The 15,413-nt window shown below is 42.3% G+C and overlaps 2 protein-coding genes across 3 annotated transcripts; both read left to right on the forward strand.

The window, feature by feature from the left end:
* The first annotated feature begins 2,332 nt into the window (after positions 1-2,332).
* Positions 2,333-4,605, forward strand: adprm (ADP-ribose/CDP-alcohol diphosphatase, manganese-dependent). The gene is made up of 3 exons (XM_083687422.1): positions 2,333-3,179; positions 3,281-3,403; positions 3,704-4,605. The coding sequence occupies exons 1-3, from the start codon at positions 2,603-2,605 to the stop codon at positions 3,991-3,993; spliced, it is 990 nt and encodes a 329-aa protein (XP_083543548.1). The 5' UTR covers positions 2,333-2,602; the 3' UTR covers positions 3,994-4,605.
* An 882-nt stretch (positions 4,606-5,487) lies between these two features.
* On the forward strand, positions 5,488-13,708 carry map2k4b (mitogen-activated protein kinase kinase 4b). Of its 2 annotated transcripts, XM_083687880.1 has the most exons (13): positions 5,488-5,651; positions 6,292-6,327; positions 7,010-7,042; positions 8,884-8,986; positions 9,885-10,059; positions 10,466-10,585; positions 10,943-11,062; positions 11,194-11,245; positions 11,700-11,827; positions 12,014-12,091; positions 12,362-12,510; positions 13,038-13,083; positions 13,370-13,708. In XM_083687880.1, exons 1-13 carry the CDS (start codon positions 5,528-5,530, stop codon positions 13,481-13,483), a joined length of 1,278 nt encoding a protein of 425 aa, XP_083544006.1. In that variant the 5' UTR covers positions 5,488-5,527; the 3' UTR covers positions 13,484-13,708. The 2 variants fall into 2 exon arrangements, with proteins under 2 accessions (XP_083544006.1, XP_083544007.1); XM_083687881.1 differs by lacking the exon at positions 7,010-7,042.
* The last annotated feature ends 1,705 nt before the right edge of the window (positions 13,709-15,413 follow it).

The following is a 15,413-nucleotide window of genomic DNA, read 5'->3' on the forward strand; positions in this document are numbered from 1 at the left end:
CTCAGGCCAAACCCCTTTGATGCTGCATGGCCATGCTTAGAGCACTGTACTCTACTGTACGCATTCAGTAAACCTCCATTGGATATACGTAATAAATAGAAATATACTCAGAATCAGAATGTAGCCTATTCTTTTGTTAACATGTTAGGGTTAGGGTTAACAAGAGTTGTGATGTTGGTCATAAAGATGTTTCATATTTGTCAAATACTTAGTAGAGTAGACTATAGACTTCCAGGTGTCTCTTGGACATGTACATCAAGGGTATTGTGGTAGACAAGGCTGTTCTGTACAGATAAATAGATTGTTTAGATCTTTTGTTATCTGGGGTATCATTTAAAATGATATAGAGGGCTCCAATAGCTTACTAGCTGACTTAAATAAATTCCAAACATATCTTGGGTGCCTTGTGATTGCTATGATTGCACGTATAAATACAAGCATAACTAGTCACACCTTTAATAGAAATTCTCCTAGGCTCTTCTTAGAAGCCTTTGAGATTACAGTGGACTAGTGGCTGTGGCAGAGATTCTCTGGTCCTCAGGCCCCCTCTGGCAGCATCTATCCATGAATCAGCTTTGATGACGCTAAAAGGGCCAGTGCTAAGTAATGCTCGATTGACAGGCGTACATCGCACCCCAAATTTCCTACAGCTGTGATTCCCATATTTCTGTGTTGCTGTGGCCTACTTAAAGTCTTCTGAAATGTTTGAGACCCCCCCAGATAAACAGAAGTATCTCTCAAGTCCAAGCCCAGCCTGAAGCAACCACATTGTCCTCCTGACCCTCAATGTAGGAATCACTGTGTCTGATAGTGCCAAAGCAATCTTTCTGCAAGTTGCATAGTCACTATAGGACTAGACCGATCAAGTCTAGTCCTGGACTAAATCACGCTGGAAAATCTCCATTGAAGATGCCATTTTTAGTCTAGGATTAGGCATAATGTAGTCTGGGAAACCAGCCTAAAGTGTTGTATGCAATTCAAGTTGTTATTCCTTTTAATTAAACTTTGCTAGTGGTGATAAATCATGAACAAGCAGGCTATGAACCCCCAGCTTATTATTCTGCCCCCTATCTAAGCAAGGTTACTGTGGGCTGCTTATAGGGCTTAATAGGTCTTAATGTGTGTGTGTGTGTGTGTGTGTGTGTGTGTGTGTGTGTGTGTGTGTGTTACTGTGAGGATGCTGTAAAACATTCTTGCATTCTTCATCAAATGAAGCGATATTGGTTACTGCACTGGATATAGACTGAGTTCAATTTTCTGTTTAAAGATTAAAATAGGTATAATTCAAACGTCAGGTTCTGAGTAACGTCAGTGCTATTCATGTGTCAAGAAAACACACTTTGATGGCAATGGATTGGGATCATACTCTGTTTTCAAAGCTAATCTTTAATGAAGCAGATGGTAAAATCTCATGGCTTATGAGTAAATGTCAAGTCAAGTTCAAGTTGTCTAAATAAAGCCCTGCAAAGCAGGGCCGTGCGGTCCATTATCGGTCTCATAGACACACTCATTACACACTGTTATTTGATGGACAACTGTTAACTAACACTGGCACAGATATTTGAGAGTTTAACCCTGAAGAACTGTCATTTTCCTTTTTCAATTCAAAATTGATATGTAGGCCCTACTCAGGCTCACTGTAATAATGGAATGGAATGAGGAATTGTATCAATCACATGTGTTTGATACCATTCCTTATTGCATTACATGCATTACAACGAGCCCGTCCTCCGTTTTCTAGTCCTGCCTTGTCTGTACTGTACCTCTACTCAATCCCACTGTAGTGAGTGAAAACGTTTTGAGAAAAAGCATGTCATTATACCTCTTTTTTTTATTTTTATTTTTTATTACATTTTACTTTTAATTGACTTCATACAGTTCTATATGGCTTGATGTGATGAGTGGGCCTAGTGTAGTTTGAATGGCAGTAAAACTAACCACACTATATGACCACTGCTGCCCTCCAGTGTCAATACTGAAAAACTCAGCGGGTATTGTCTATTGTTTCATCATGGTGTGACACCTGTTCGACCCTGTGAGGAGTTGTGGGCTTCCAGTCATGACACTGAACTTGGTTGGACGAATTATTGTTTCGGAGTCTGTTTAAAGAGTCTCAAGGACTAGATTTATGTAATGACTGTGATGTTCACAGAGTAATTTCGAGTTCAATTCGCAACAAGCGCAAGCGGTTGGTGGTAGCTTACAGAGAACCTATGCATTCTTACACTTTGACCTAAACCTGTTCTGTTGTTGTTAGATAACATAACCTGCCATGCAACCGGAATTGCTGCTTCTGCGCAGTACCAACGCTGATATGATGTTCGTGAACAAATCCAATGACAGCGGTCGGACATGTACACTCTCCCCGGCGTTCGGACAATTGTATCAATTGAGACTGTGAAGTATCTAGCTGTATCTAGCAGAAGTGGGAAAACGACAGCTGAGTGCAACTCCGAATTATTCCCATTGAAGGCTACTAATTGCAAGCGGTCTGGCTGCGGCCCAAAATGTTAGGCGCTTAGCTGGCTACCTCGTTAGGTCATATGGTAGTGTTGTCAACTTTCCCAAGTGGATTAAAAGAGCAATTTTGAGAAATGCAACTATGACAACAGGGATGGACACCTGTTCCCAACCACTATTTACGTTTGGGGTAATCGCTGACATTCAATACGCCGACATAGACGATGGCTTCAATTACAAACACACAAGGAAACGATACTACAGGAGCAGTATTGAACTCTTGCGCCATGCCCAGGTAAGGTGGACCACTGAAGCTGTCAAACCCACTTTCATCCTTCAGCTCGGGGACATCATCGATGGCTACAATAAGAGGTATGGCGCGTCAGATCGGGCCTTGGAAACAGTGATGAGAGAGTTTGACTCCAGTCCGGTTGAAGTGCATCATGTTTGGGGCAACCATGAGTTTTACAATTTCAGTAGAGACGCTCTCCTAGGTTCCGTGCTCAACAGCTCAACCGGTTCTAAAGACGGCGAGGGGCGACCTAAAACCGGCGATATCTATGCTTATCACTTCAGTCCAACCCCCAAGTTTCGATTTGTCGTTCTGGATGCTTACGATGTGAGCCTTCTCGGAAGAGAGGAGTCAAGTGTGCAATACCAGAAAGCAATGACACTTTTAAAGGAGCACAATGATAATGAAGATCTCAACCACCCTCCAGGTAATTCTTTCAACTATATTGTGTGCAATAGGCCTAAATGTTCCCAATAACAGAATGGAATTGCCCTGTGTTTAATGTATTTATGCATTATTATGTTATAGCACCTTCGGGGTTGGAGCAAAGGTTTGTGAAATTCAATGGAGGATTCAGTCAGGATCAATTGGATTGGCTGGAGGGGGTTCTGTCCCTGGCAGATGAGAAACTGGAGAAGGTCACCATTGTCAGTGAGTAAAGTCCATAAGGGTTCAGACAATATAGACACCATCATCGATTACGCTTTACTTTAACCTCATGTCATAAAGCACACATTACAGTGGCATAACAATAACACACAATAACACATCCTTATATCATTACCTAATTGTCATGATGTCACCTCGGCTGGCCGCCTGGCACCGCCGCCTCTACGTGGATGCAACAGCCGCACTACTCCTATTGCTGCACAATAGGCTACAGTGTAAGTGTTAACTAGACTGAATTAGTTTCCAAAATCACTGATGAGATGAGACTGTTTTGTTTTGCAGGCCATCTCCCTGTGCACCCTAGCTCCACGGACCCTATCTGTTTGGCCTGGAATTATGACGAGTTACTCTCCATACTGCAGTCCCACAAGAGCGTGGTCTGTTTCATGGCAGGACATGACCATGACGGGGGATACCACAAAGATGACACGGGAGTGCACTACCTCACTTTGCAGGGGGTCATTGAGACCCCACCGGAAAGCGATGCCTTTGGCACAGTCTTTGTTTACGAGGATAGGATGATTCTGATGGGGAATGGAAGGATGTCTAATAGAACACTGTTGTTTCCATAATGATGTCATACAGGGACAGGGAGAGGGAGAGACTGAATCTGTGGAGCCAAATGTCCTTATGCCTATAGAAATTATTCGATTTCTTTTTCTTTTTTTTTTAAAAATATAAATACCGGTACCTATGGCATTCATTCAAATCAAACCATACTGCTACACAACATTAATACTGTAGCTACAGATTGTTTATCTGAGTAAGTAGACAACAGCAAGTGTATTGCTAACATCTGCAGTCTGACCTGAGATATGGTGCCAAAATAGTACTAGACATAAGGATGCCTTCATAAAATGCAAACCACCACCACTACACACATTTAACTCCTCTTTCAAGAGAGGAATGCTTCAATGCACACAGGTTACATAACTGCCCTGTTACACTGTGTTAATATCTTGGATGAAGCACATATAGGCCTGCTACAAACCAAATGTTGTGAATTATCAAATCAGTACAATATGCTGATATTAAAATATGATATGTGGTGGAACTGTATGTTGTAGGCCTATACTGTATAACTCCAATGAATCCTGTGGTCCTACAATGAAAATCAGGGAGAAAATGCATTGCACTGTAATGAGTAAATGTGAACTTCAATAAATGTGACTTGGTTTGAAAGATGTTGCTGCCTGTCTCACTGTCTCAAAACTGTTCAAGAGATATACACTCACCGGCCACTTTATTAGGTACACCTGTTCAACTGCTTGTTAACGCAAATATCTAATGGTGTGGGGGATATTTTCTTGGCACACTTTGGGCCCCTTAGTACCAATTGAGCATCGTTTAAACGCCACAGCCTACCTGAGTATTGTTGCTGACCATGTCCATCCCTTTATGACCACAGTGTACCCATCTTCTGATGGCTACTTCCAGCAGGATAACGCGCCATGTCACAAACCTCATCTCAAACTGGTTTCTTGAACATGACAATGAGTTCACTGTACTCCAATGGCCTCCACAGTCACCAGATCTCAATCCAATAGAGCACCTTTGGGATGTGATGGAACGGGAGATTCGCATCATGGATGTGCAGCCAACAAATCTGCAGCAATGATGCTATCATGTCAATATGGACCAAAATCTCTGAGGAATGTTTCCAGCACCTTGTTGAATCTATGCCACAAAGAATTAAGGCAGTTCTGAAGGCAAAAGGGGGACCAACCCGGTACTAGCAAGGTGTACCTAATAAAGTGGCCGGTGAGTGTATGGCTCACCTCTGGATGCTTTTTAGGAATCTGATGGGTACCCCTCCCTACACAACCCTCTCTATCCATGACGGCCATAAGAACAAGGGGAAGGGATATGCATACACACTTTTATAAAAGTGACAAGTGTGTCAAGTGTAAGGGAGGCCCAACCCTATGGAAACCCCCACCCATTCCTGCGTAATAGTGTTGCGCTGAATCTTACGTGAGCGTCCCTAGACGTGGCCGTGTGGTGTAACTGCGTTCGGGCTGGCGCAGTGTCCCGTGTGGAGAGAGAGAGGGCGAAGTTTGCTCTCTCTGCATTGCAGCCTGGGCGCTGCTGGAATCGAACACAACAATGGCGACTCCCAGTCCCACCAGCAACTCAACAACCTCCAGCAACAACAGCAACATCGCAGGATCCACATCGCACCAACATCACCCGCAGACGCAACACCTGACAACCGTCAGCAGCATGCAAGGTCAGAACAAATAGCTTTAATGTCGATTTTTCGCTTGAACACAGGCATTTAGCTCTTTGAAAACATGACTGTAAAGAAATCTTTACCCAGACTCTACCTAACTAGCTAGCTAGCAATGGTGCAGTATATTGAACTGATGTATCGCTAGGCCTGTAGTGTTTCAGTAGAACGGTTTTCTGCGCTGTGTTTTTTTGTATAAATTCTTAATCGCTGTAATGAGCATGCCCCATCCTAGAATTGTTACATTGTAACGACGTGGGCTGTCATTGAATTTCGATCAATCAGTGTTAGCCAACTTAGCTTCTGCTTTCACTACTAAGGCCTACCAGGCTTGGAGAACTGATGTTTCCTTTTTCACTTGTAGGCTAGCCTATAGCTACAGCATTATTATCAAGTTGTAATATTTTAAATGATCCGAATTCGATGTCAATTTCAGTTGTTGAAGCATAATTGCTAATATGATTTTTTTGCGTTGACAATGGCAGCTTTATTGATTGACAGGGTGTCGGGCTGGCAGCCGTAGTAATATGTTGCAATGTGTAAATGGTATTTCCTTAGTGGCATCCATTAGATGGGAGCTGTAGATACATGCTTATCTGTCGCAATTGCTAGCATCAAATGTTTTATTTAAACCTTGCAGAGACCAACACGTGCTGGAGATGTCAAAATGAAACAGGTACTTTTACTAATTTTTTTATAGGATTTAGTATATTAGGTTTATAATGTTAATGTTGTGTTGGTGATAGTACAACATAAGACGCCACAATGTAAACATCCGTGTTTGAATTGTTTCCCTTTCTCTATTGTGTTTGATTTCCTCAATTATTTCCTAATTCTGTATTCCATCTGTTTTCATTAATTTGTATGGGTTCCATCTCATTCGATTTTGGAATGTTCATTATGCCATTACCCCCCAAAGGGCTTTGAGTAGGCCTAAGTTGTTCCATCAATCCATGTACACTACAATCAACTGCAGGCCTAATTAATAGTGAAGGAAAGTCAATCAACCTAGCTCAAAAATCAGTGTAGTCATGCTATGCTTTCACTGTTGGGTAGGATGATAACATGAAATCACAAAACCCGCTTATTGTGCTTGAGAGCTTCAGTTATGCACCCTAGTTAGTTGTCATCCAGCCAGATAAGCTGATGAAATGAATGTTATGTATCTGAGCTTCGGTGTACATTACTCCTCCCGAAATGGCTTTGTTGCTGAGTGGCAAATCTTGCTGAAGATGGCTGTTATCATTAATTTAGATAACTAGATTAGTACAATGTTGAACTGCCTGGAAAGCTCTCTCACGTTTACAGTAGAAAAGCCCCAAAGTAAAATGTAGTAAAATGTGTTTTCTTTACCTCAGGGTTTCAGATAAGCCTGTCTGGAGTGCCCCAAAGTAAGCATTAGTACTAATTAGTACTCTCTCAAAGCACACCGACCCTTTCTCTCTGGGTGCGTCCCAATAGTCTAAAGTGTCTTCCTCTCCTGGTCTCCTTCTCTCCATCTGTACTAACCTACAGAGCTGGGCAGGGGAAAGCAAACATCCTGGTGGGCATCCCATCTGCCATATTGCTTTCAGATCAGAAAAGAGGAGAGGGGAGGATGCCCCTTTAGAATATTTGGACGCAGCCTGTGTGGTGCTCTGGTAGTGGGGGAGTCTGTCCACTGTTCACTGCTCTTGACTAATGCAAGGTGGAGTCGAGGTTGAGGGTCCTTTTGCACCTGAGCATTAAAGGTTATCAGGATTACTGCACCCCTGATTTGGGCTTATAGGCTATGTCAAAGATGACTCAAGACTTTCATATCACTATGTACTGTACAGTAGGCTTTAGTATTTTTACTTTTTGTAGTTTAATATCAGAACAGGGTAATTAAGCAACTCTCAATATATACACTCACCAAACACTTTATTAGGAACACCTGTACACCTTCTCATGGTGGAGGTGGTGCAATGGTGTCGGGAATCCACCGGATCCAATAGAACACCTTTGGGATGTGGTAGAACGGGAGATTCACAGCTTGAAAGTGCACCTGAAAAATCTGCAGGAATTGCGTGATGCAATCATGTCATCATGGACCAGAATCTCAAAGGAATGTTTCCAACATCTTGTGGAATCAATGCCACGGAGAATGTTTTGAGAGCAAAGGGAGGCCCTACCCAGTATTAGTATAGTGTTCCTAATAAAGTGTTTGGTGAGTGTATATTTAAGTGAAATTAAATAGAATATGTCATATCTGATTGAGTGAGGGTGTTGGGTCTCTTTGGCATCTTGAGGAAAATGTTCCTCAAGTCTATAACTGAACTTCACTTAAAATGTAAACAATGGAAATGTCTCTTACAGTACAGGGAATCCCAATGTCAGTTATCAATATGCAGGTTTGCACTGTAAACAATTAGTTGACGTCCTGTTGACTTTGCCTTATAAATCTATAAAGCTTATTGAGTAATGCCATGGGAATTAAATGCCTGCATTTCCTCGACACTGGGAACCCCTGTACCTCTGGACACTTTGCTTGTGTTTAAAATGCATTTTGTGCTTCCTTTGAATTCCATGCTTGAGATTTAAGCCATTGGTGGTCACCTTGTTCGATAAATGAGGCTAAATCAGAGTATGAACGTTGATCAAATGTTTCTCCTAGCATGGGCCAGTGACACAGATGGTGCTATGATAATGTTCTCCACTCTCTGATACATGACTGATAATGTGTTGATACCAGTTTAGGCTGGTGGTGGTAGAAATCTGAGAATGTTGTAATGCATGGAATGTGTGTTTGATACCATTTCTCATTCCGTTCTATGCATTACAATAAGCCTGTCCTACGATTTCTACCACCACCAGCCTCCACTGATTGATACTGTATTGGTATACTCTGCACACTTGTCCTCTCTCTCTGCTCCTGGTTAGCATGACCATAGGAGGGTTTATGTACTGGTTCAGTGAAAGGGTTTTAATGGACTTGACTTGGGTGTATCAAAAGGTCATAGGGATAAGTACGTTTGTCTTGGTTAAAAGAAAAAACGACAGTAGCCACATGGCCTGTTTCATTAGATTATGAAATATGACACATGCTCATTTCAACCCATCGTGTTCTGTTACATCCCCTCATAGAGTATGTACTTCATCTGATCATCATCAGCAGCACTTTGTTAAACTCCTCAAGCCTAGCACTGTTCTCTCTATCTAACACATATGCGTTGGATGGATATGCGTGTTTTTCTCCTCTGTCCTTTGCCAGGTAAACGTAAAGCTCTGAAGCTGAACTTCGCCAACCCTCCAGTGAAACCAGCAACCAGGCTCCCCCTCCACCCACCGGCTCCCTCTTTCCAGAACCCACACATGTAAGTAGACAGGGTTAGCAGCAATGCTTACTCTATGTGCACTAGCACTCTACTGTGGTGCTGCTTTGTGGCTGGTCCTTATGACTCTGGGGATTAGGATAGTTGGATACGTGGATTTGCAAATCATGTTCCCGAGGGGGCAAGGAGATGAATCTGAGAATCCTTGCATATACAAATATGTACTGAAGTTGTAGACTCACACATATATCACACATATACGATGAATTGAGGCTGTTTTGAGAGGAAAGGGAGGCCTTACCCAGTATTAGTATAGTGTTCCTAATAAAGTGTTCGGTGAGTGTATGTGTTCACTGTAAATCACTTGGATAAAAAGTGGCTGTTAAATGTCCATGTTGTACAGGGATTATGTTGTCATGTATACAGTATATTCCAGTACAATACATATCATAACCTTATGTTATATTGCATAAATAGAAGACTGACTATAGAGAGGGTCTGTTCACAAGCCTGAGTGCTTTGTTTCTGCATCAGCCAGCTCTTGTTGTTGGGAAAGAGCATCATATCCAGGCGTATCTAATGTCATGTGAAGGGAAAATGCACTGGTTTGGGGCGTAATTATGATTCTCTGCTCTTTGTCTTGGTTTTCAGATCTAATACTGTTACTGCGTTTTGTTATCAACATTGCTGTGCTATTGAGGAAATGATAAGAATGTGTTATTGCAAAGGATTGAGGGCATTTCCTAAATGTCTTTAAATCGTAGAGGTTTAGGGATTGTTAATACATTATTTAGCATTTCCTCATTGATGTTTAATTTATGCTCCTCAAAAACGGTCCTCCGCCTCCTCCCTCTCTCACCCCCTCTCTCTCTCTCTCTCTCTCTCTCTCTCTCTCCATCTCTTTCTCATCCTCCCTCCCCCTCCTCTTTCCCCCTCCCAGAGAGCGGATGCGGACACACAGTATCGAGTCGTCGGGGAAGCTGAAGATCTCCCCCGAGCAGCATTGTGACTTCACAGCCGAGGACTTGAGAGACCTGGGGGAGATCGGCCGCGGGGCCTATGGCTCCGTCAACAAGATGGTGCACAAACCCAGCGGCCAGATCATGGCAGTCAAGGTGACCAGCTGTCCTCTTCACCTAGTCTTGAGTGTCAGCCTGAGAGTGTAATCGGCGCGGCTTTGCTTCTCAGTCTGGGCACCATCCCTGGACTTCAATCATCTTCCTCAGATTATTTATTACAGAAAGTGGCAATCCAATCAGTAAAAAAGCTCTGCATAAAAAAAAAAAAGGCCCTCCTTAATGACCCAGTGTCAATCGATTTCTATGAAATGGTTTCCAAACTGAAAATGCATTACAAAGTGAAGAGGAATTCTTAGACTGGCTCCCAGATTTATTTTAATAGCCCACAATGATGTCTGGATACATTTATGACCAAAGTAATGATTTTGGTGCTAAATCCCTGTTGTTGTTGTTGTTGTTGTTGTTGTTGTTGTTGTTGTTGTTGACGTTGTTTGTCCCTCAGAGAATCCGCTCCACAGTGGATGAGAAGGAGCAGAAGCAGCTGCTGATGGATCTAGACGTGGTCATGAGGAGTTATGACTGTCTCTACATCGTCCAGTTCTACGGCGCTCTCTTCAGAGAGGTCAGTGACACACTCTCTTCCCTCCTAAGCAGGGGAGGCTGGTGGAGGTAGAAATCGGAGGACAGGCTCATTGTAATGCATGGCATGGAATGAGGAATAGTATCAAACACACCAAACCATTCCTCATTCCATTCCATACATTACAATGAGCCCGTCATCCGATTTATGCCTCCACCAGCCTCCCCTGCTCCTAAGCTGGATTGATCATGTTAGGGAGAGTAGTAAGTAGCCTTGAACACACAAGCCAGAAAGGCTTCTGTCCTATGGGCCAATCTCCTGTTTCTGTGGTGTGAGGCAGGCATATTTATGCTGCATACTTGAAATGTACTGTATACTCACACAATCTCTCTCTTTCAGGGCGACTGTTGGATTTGTATGGAACTTATGTCTACCTCATTCGACAAATTCTACAAATATGTATATTGTGTATTAGATGACGTCATTCCAGAGGAAATATTAGGCAAAATAACATTAGCAGTAAGTATTTTATTTCATTTTTTGTAGACTTTTCCATAGCCATATATAATGTATATTAATGACTACAGCTGCTGTTGGTGGGTAGAATTTAATTAATGTTTTTTTATTTTTCTCTTCTTTTTTTTTTATAGACCGTTAAAGCACTGAACCACTTAAAAGAATACTTGAAAATAATTCACAGAGGTAAGCAATGGTTGTCTGATACAATAGAACTGCATGAGTACAGTAACATTTAGTACAATAGAGCAATCCATCCATTTTTGGACTTTTAAATTAATAATATATAGCTATTGATCCTTGAAGAATTATAAATGCCTCAAGCTGGCTTACTGTATGTAAACAATGTAATTGTAAACAAACACTGTATAAAAACATGGTTAAAACAATCATGTTGATCTCATGGATGGTCAGTCCCTGCATCCATAGCTCGGTCTAAGTATTTGAGAATGGTTACATTTCTCTAGCCCCATCTGTCAGCTGTTTACCCAAAAACATGGCAGGATGACCGCTTTGTTGTTTGAATTCCAGCTAGATTGCCCCTTTTAAGGTAATTCCAGTCATTCCATGAATGTATGCCGTACCGTACATCATAGAGCAAGTTTGACTTGACATTGTATTGTCTTTATCCCCACTCCAGACATCAAACCTTCCAACATTCTCATGGACCGAAACGGAAACATCAAGCTGTGTGACTTTGGCATCAGCGGACAGCTGGTGGACTCCATAGCCAAGACCAGAGATGCAGGCTGCAGGCCCTACATGGCGGTAAGGAAAGACAAGAGTTCCAACCTTGACTTGCACATACTGTATATTATGATTTTACATTAATGTAAATTGAAGATTATTCTGTAGCTCTTGAGTTACGTTCACAGAAGTTAGAATATGTGTAGAGATCAGAATTGTAACTGTAAAGCTCATTATTGATGCCATGGCTATTTTCTTGAATCTCAGCCGGAGAGGATAGACCCCAGCGCTTCCAGGCAAGGCTACGACGTCCGATCTGATGTTTGGAGTTTGGGAATCACCCTGGTAAGACAGTCATTTTAATTTATTTGACTTATTTAATTTATCAGAGCGACTTACAATACGTATATTTTGCGCTGACCAACTCTACGTGGAACCAACTTGATCATGACTGAAATATTGTCGCAAATAGAATGTTATACGCTGTGAAATGTTTCATATACATGTGAGTATGTCTATGAACCCAGGGGGTTTAGCGGACAGGCAGGTTGATGGTCTGTCTATAGTAAGTGGTTTGAACTCTGTTTCCTGACGGTGTCTAACCTGTCTCCACAGTATGAGCTGGCCACAGGGAGGTTTCCATACCCAAAGTGGAATAGTGTTTTCGATCAGTTGACACAAGTGGTGAAGGGAGAGCCCCCCCAGCTCAGCAACTCAGAGGACAGACAGTTCTCCCCCAGATTCACCAACTTTGTCAACTTATGGTTAGTATCCATCAGGGGAGGCTGGTGGAGGTAAAAACCGGAGGACAGGCTCATTGTAATGTATGGAATGGAAAGAGGAATAGTGTCAAACACATGTTTGATAACATTCCTCATTCCATTGCACTTATTTGATTCCATTCCATGCATTACAATGAGCCCGTCCTACCGATATCTACTCCCACCAGCCTCCCCTGGTATCCACATCTGTTTCAATGGAGCAAGTATGGTTTGGTGCAATGCTATTGTGTAATACTATAAAACAACGACTCTGACTCACTTCTACCTGTAGTGGCATGTAGTCTTCTACTTTACTTTTTTTTTTACTAGAGGAAACTCGCAAAATAAGCATTTCATTGTTCAGTTTACCACCTGTATCCTGTGCATATGACCAGTAAACTTGACTTGACTTGACTAACTTATTCAATAAAAAAGCCTTTGTTTCTGCTGCACTCTGCTGGTAGAATGATCAGCAAAAATAGGACAAGTGGTGTTTTGCTAATTGTCTATTTTCCTATGTTCTCTTCCAGCCTTACAAAGGACGAGTCGAAAAGGCCAAAGTACACGGAGCTGCTGGTAAGGCCGTGTGCCTGTATATCAAATATGTATAACATTTGTAGCATGTGAACATGAAGAATGGGAAGCATGTGGGCTATATGATGTCCCCTGACTAGAACCGGTGATGGAACATGGGCTAAAGCCTATAGGCCTAGATGTGCTGTAGGCCTAATATGCAGCTGAATGTGGCTCCCATGCTGTCTCTTGTTTTTATACTACTGCAACCAAATTGCCCAGCAATGGGACAAGGAAGATTTATCTGAACTGAGCTCATAATCAAATTTAATGTTTACCTTTTTTCCAGAAAGACCCGTTCATTCTGATGTACGAAGACCGGTTTGTGGACGTGGCCAGCTACGTGATTCGGATCCTGGATCAAATCCCCGCCTCTCCCATCTCCCCCATGTATGTGGACTGATGGAGGGGGACACTTGACACCGCGACACAAAACGGGGGATACTTAACACCGCGGCACACGACGCATGACATCTTAGCCCTCAGATGCACAGAGTTACTTAGTATCACCTGTTTGTTGATATGTTCCAAAGAATGGGAACAATTCCAAATCGCCCTGTGCAATATCATTATACACACCAGTGGAGGCTGGTGGAGGTAGAAATCAGAGGACGGGCTCATTGTAATGCATGCAATGGAATGAGAAATGCCGTTCCTCATGCCGTTTCATGGATTACAATGAGCCCGTCCTCCGATTTCTACGTCCACCAGCCTCCACTGATACACCCCCTCATGCTCCCCACCACCCTGTTCAATGTCGAGGAAAAAAACATTTAGATTATCATTCATCTTCAGACAGCAAAACTTGAAGACATCAAATTGGCTTAGTACGTAAATGCAATGTTCATCTTTTTTTATGTGGTAGTAAAAGGAATAGAGTACATATATACAGTATATACTTGAAATCGATGTAAACACATACAGAACTTACCAAATAAAATGTTGTTGAAAAGTGACTCATGACGTTATGAACAAAATAGTCATCCATTTCGATTGTACATTGTGGACTCTATGTATGCATTTGTGTTCACCTCTACCGTATGTTGTTGAAATATGTACAGATGTCTGCAGACAGATTTGTCTAAACATCACCCTTTATCACAGTATGTCATGACACCTTCTCTCATTGTAAACAAATGGGTATGCAAAAGTGTTCTCTGTAAACAGGTTGACAGTGTAGCGTGGCTTTGTTTTCTCAATATGCAATTTACGACCGTTTTTTCTTTACGCATAATTCACTTAAGAAAAAAAGCCAAATGTTGTTCGTCACTGCAAAATGAAATTTGCTTCAATGGTGTAAAACCTACAGTAGGATGATAAGACCCTTGTCCACAATTGTAAATGTGTATGTATATGTACATCTTCAAACAGTCTGCCGTTACTAGCAGGATCTGTTCGGAAGTTAAGGTGCATTTGTCCAAAGAGAACAAACAGACTGAGCAACACCTAGTCAAGCAGTCTAACTCCATGGTTCTGAATTTGGGATGACCTGAGGTGGATTCCACAGCAAGCAACCATTGTCAAATCAACATGGCTGCCGGCTCTATAATTCACCGCTAGGTCCAGAATCACTTTCACTGCTTGACAAACAGCTCTCTTTCAGTTGTTAGAAACTCAATTCCTGACATCCTCCACTGCTCAAAAAACATTTGAGGAAAATATCTAAGGGGAAGAACCCAGATCTTCTCCTCCAATGCGGTTTGAGTAGGGAGCGAGTGGAGGACGGAGGAGAGGATGCGAGGAATCGAGTTTTTAACAATTGAGAAAGGGCCTCTGTGTTTCTCTTTGAAAATGAGCCCGAGCTCCCGCCTTTGCCTCAGCAGTCACATATAGCACTGTACAGTTCAACTGCTCACTCCCTTCTGGTCACAAACACCGAATTCCCCAACAGGAATCCTAGCCCCAACCCCCTAATATACACTCCTGTAGATCTGAGAAGATTGGATAGGTATTTGAAATATGCCAGAATTCCCACCAAGCCAATCAGGAGAGCTATTACCACGTTGCTTATTATACCCATCGAATCCTCTCAGATCCATAGGAGTCTAGGGCATGGGAGGCTGGTGGAGGTAGAAATCGGAGGATGTGCTCATTGTAATGCATGGAGTAGAATGACAAATGGTACACGTATTTGATACCATTCCTCATTCTATTCCATGTATTGAAATGACCCGTCCTCTGATTCCTACCTCCACCAGCCTCCACTGGTCTCGGGGTGTAGTGTCTAGGGGTCGATTAAGATTTAGATCAATAATGCACTTGTCATGTTCTTCAGTGACTCAGCATGATACCAGAGGTTGCACTGATGGAATGTTCCGTTCTCCTCTCCAAAA

Source organism: Argentina silus (assembly GCF_951799395.1).
Source record: "Argentina silus genome assembly, chromosome: 16".
In the NCBI taxonomy this organism is placed as follows: Eukaryota; Metazoa; Chordata; class Actinopteri; order Argentiniformes; family Argentinidae; genus Argentina; species Argentina silus.

Excerpts from the sequence above, each read along its gene's own strand:
- adprm (XM_083687422.1), top strand. The coding sequence starts at position 2,603 with ATGACAACAGGGATGGACACCTGTTCCCAACCACTATTTACGTTTGGG. Across the intron at positions 3,180-3,280 it reads AGATCTCAACCACCCTCCAG|CACCTTCGGGGTTGGAGCAA; the intron begins GTAATTCTTTCA and ends ATTATGTTATAG. Across the intron at positions 3,404-3,703 it reads GGAGAAGGTCACCATTGTCA|GCCATCTCCCTGTGCACCCT; the intron begins GTGAGTAAAGTC and ends TTTGTTTTGCAG.
- map2k4b (XM_083687880.1), top strand. The coding sequence starts at position 5,528 with ATGGCGACTCCCAGTCCCACCAGCAACTCAACAACCTCCAGCAACAAC. Across the intron at positions 6,328-7,009 it reads GAGATGTCAAAATGAAACAG|GGTTTCAGATAAGCCTGTCT; the intron begins GTACTTTTACTA and ends TCTTTACCTCAG. Across the intron at positions 12,511-13,037 it reads ACCAACTTTGTCAACTTATG|CCTTACAAAGGACGAGTCGA; the intron begins GTTAGTATCCAT and ends GTTCTCTTCCAG.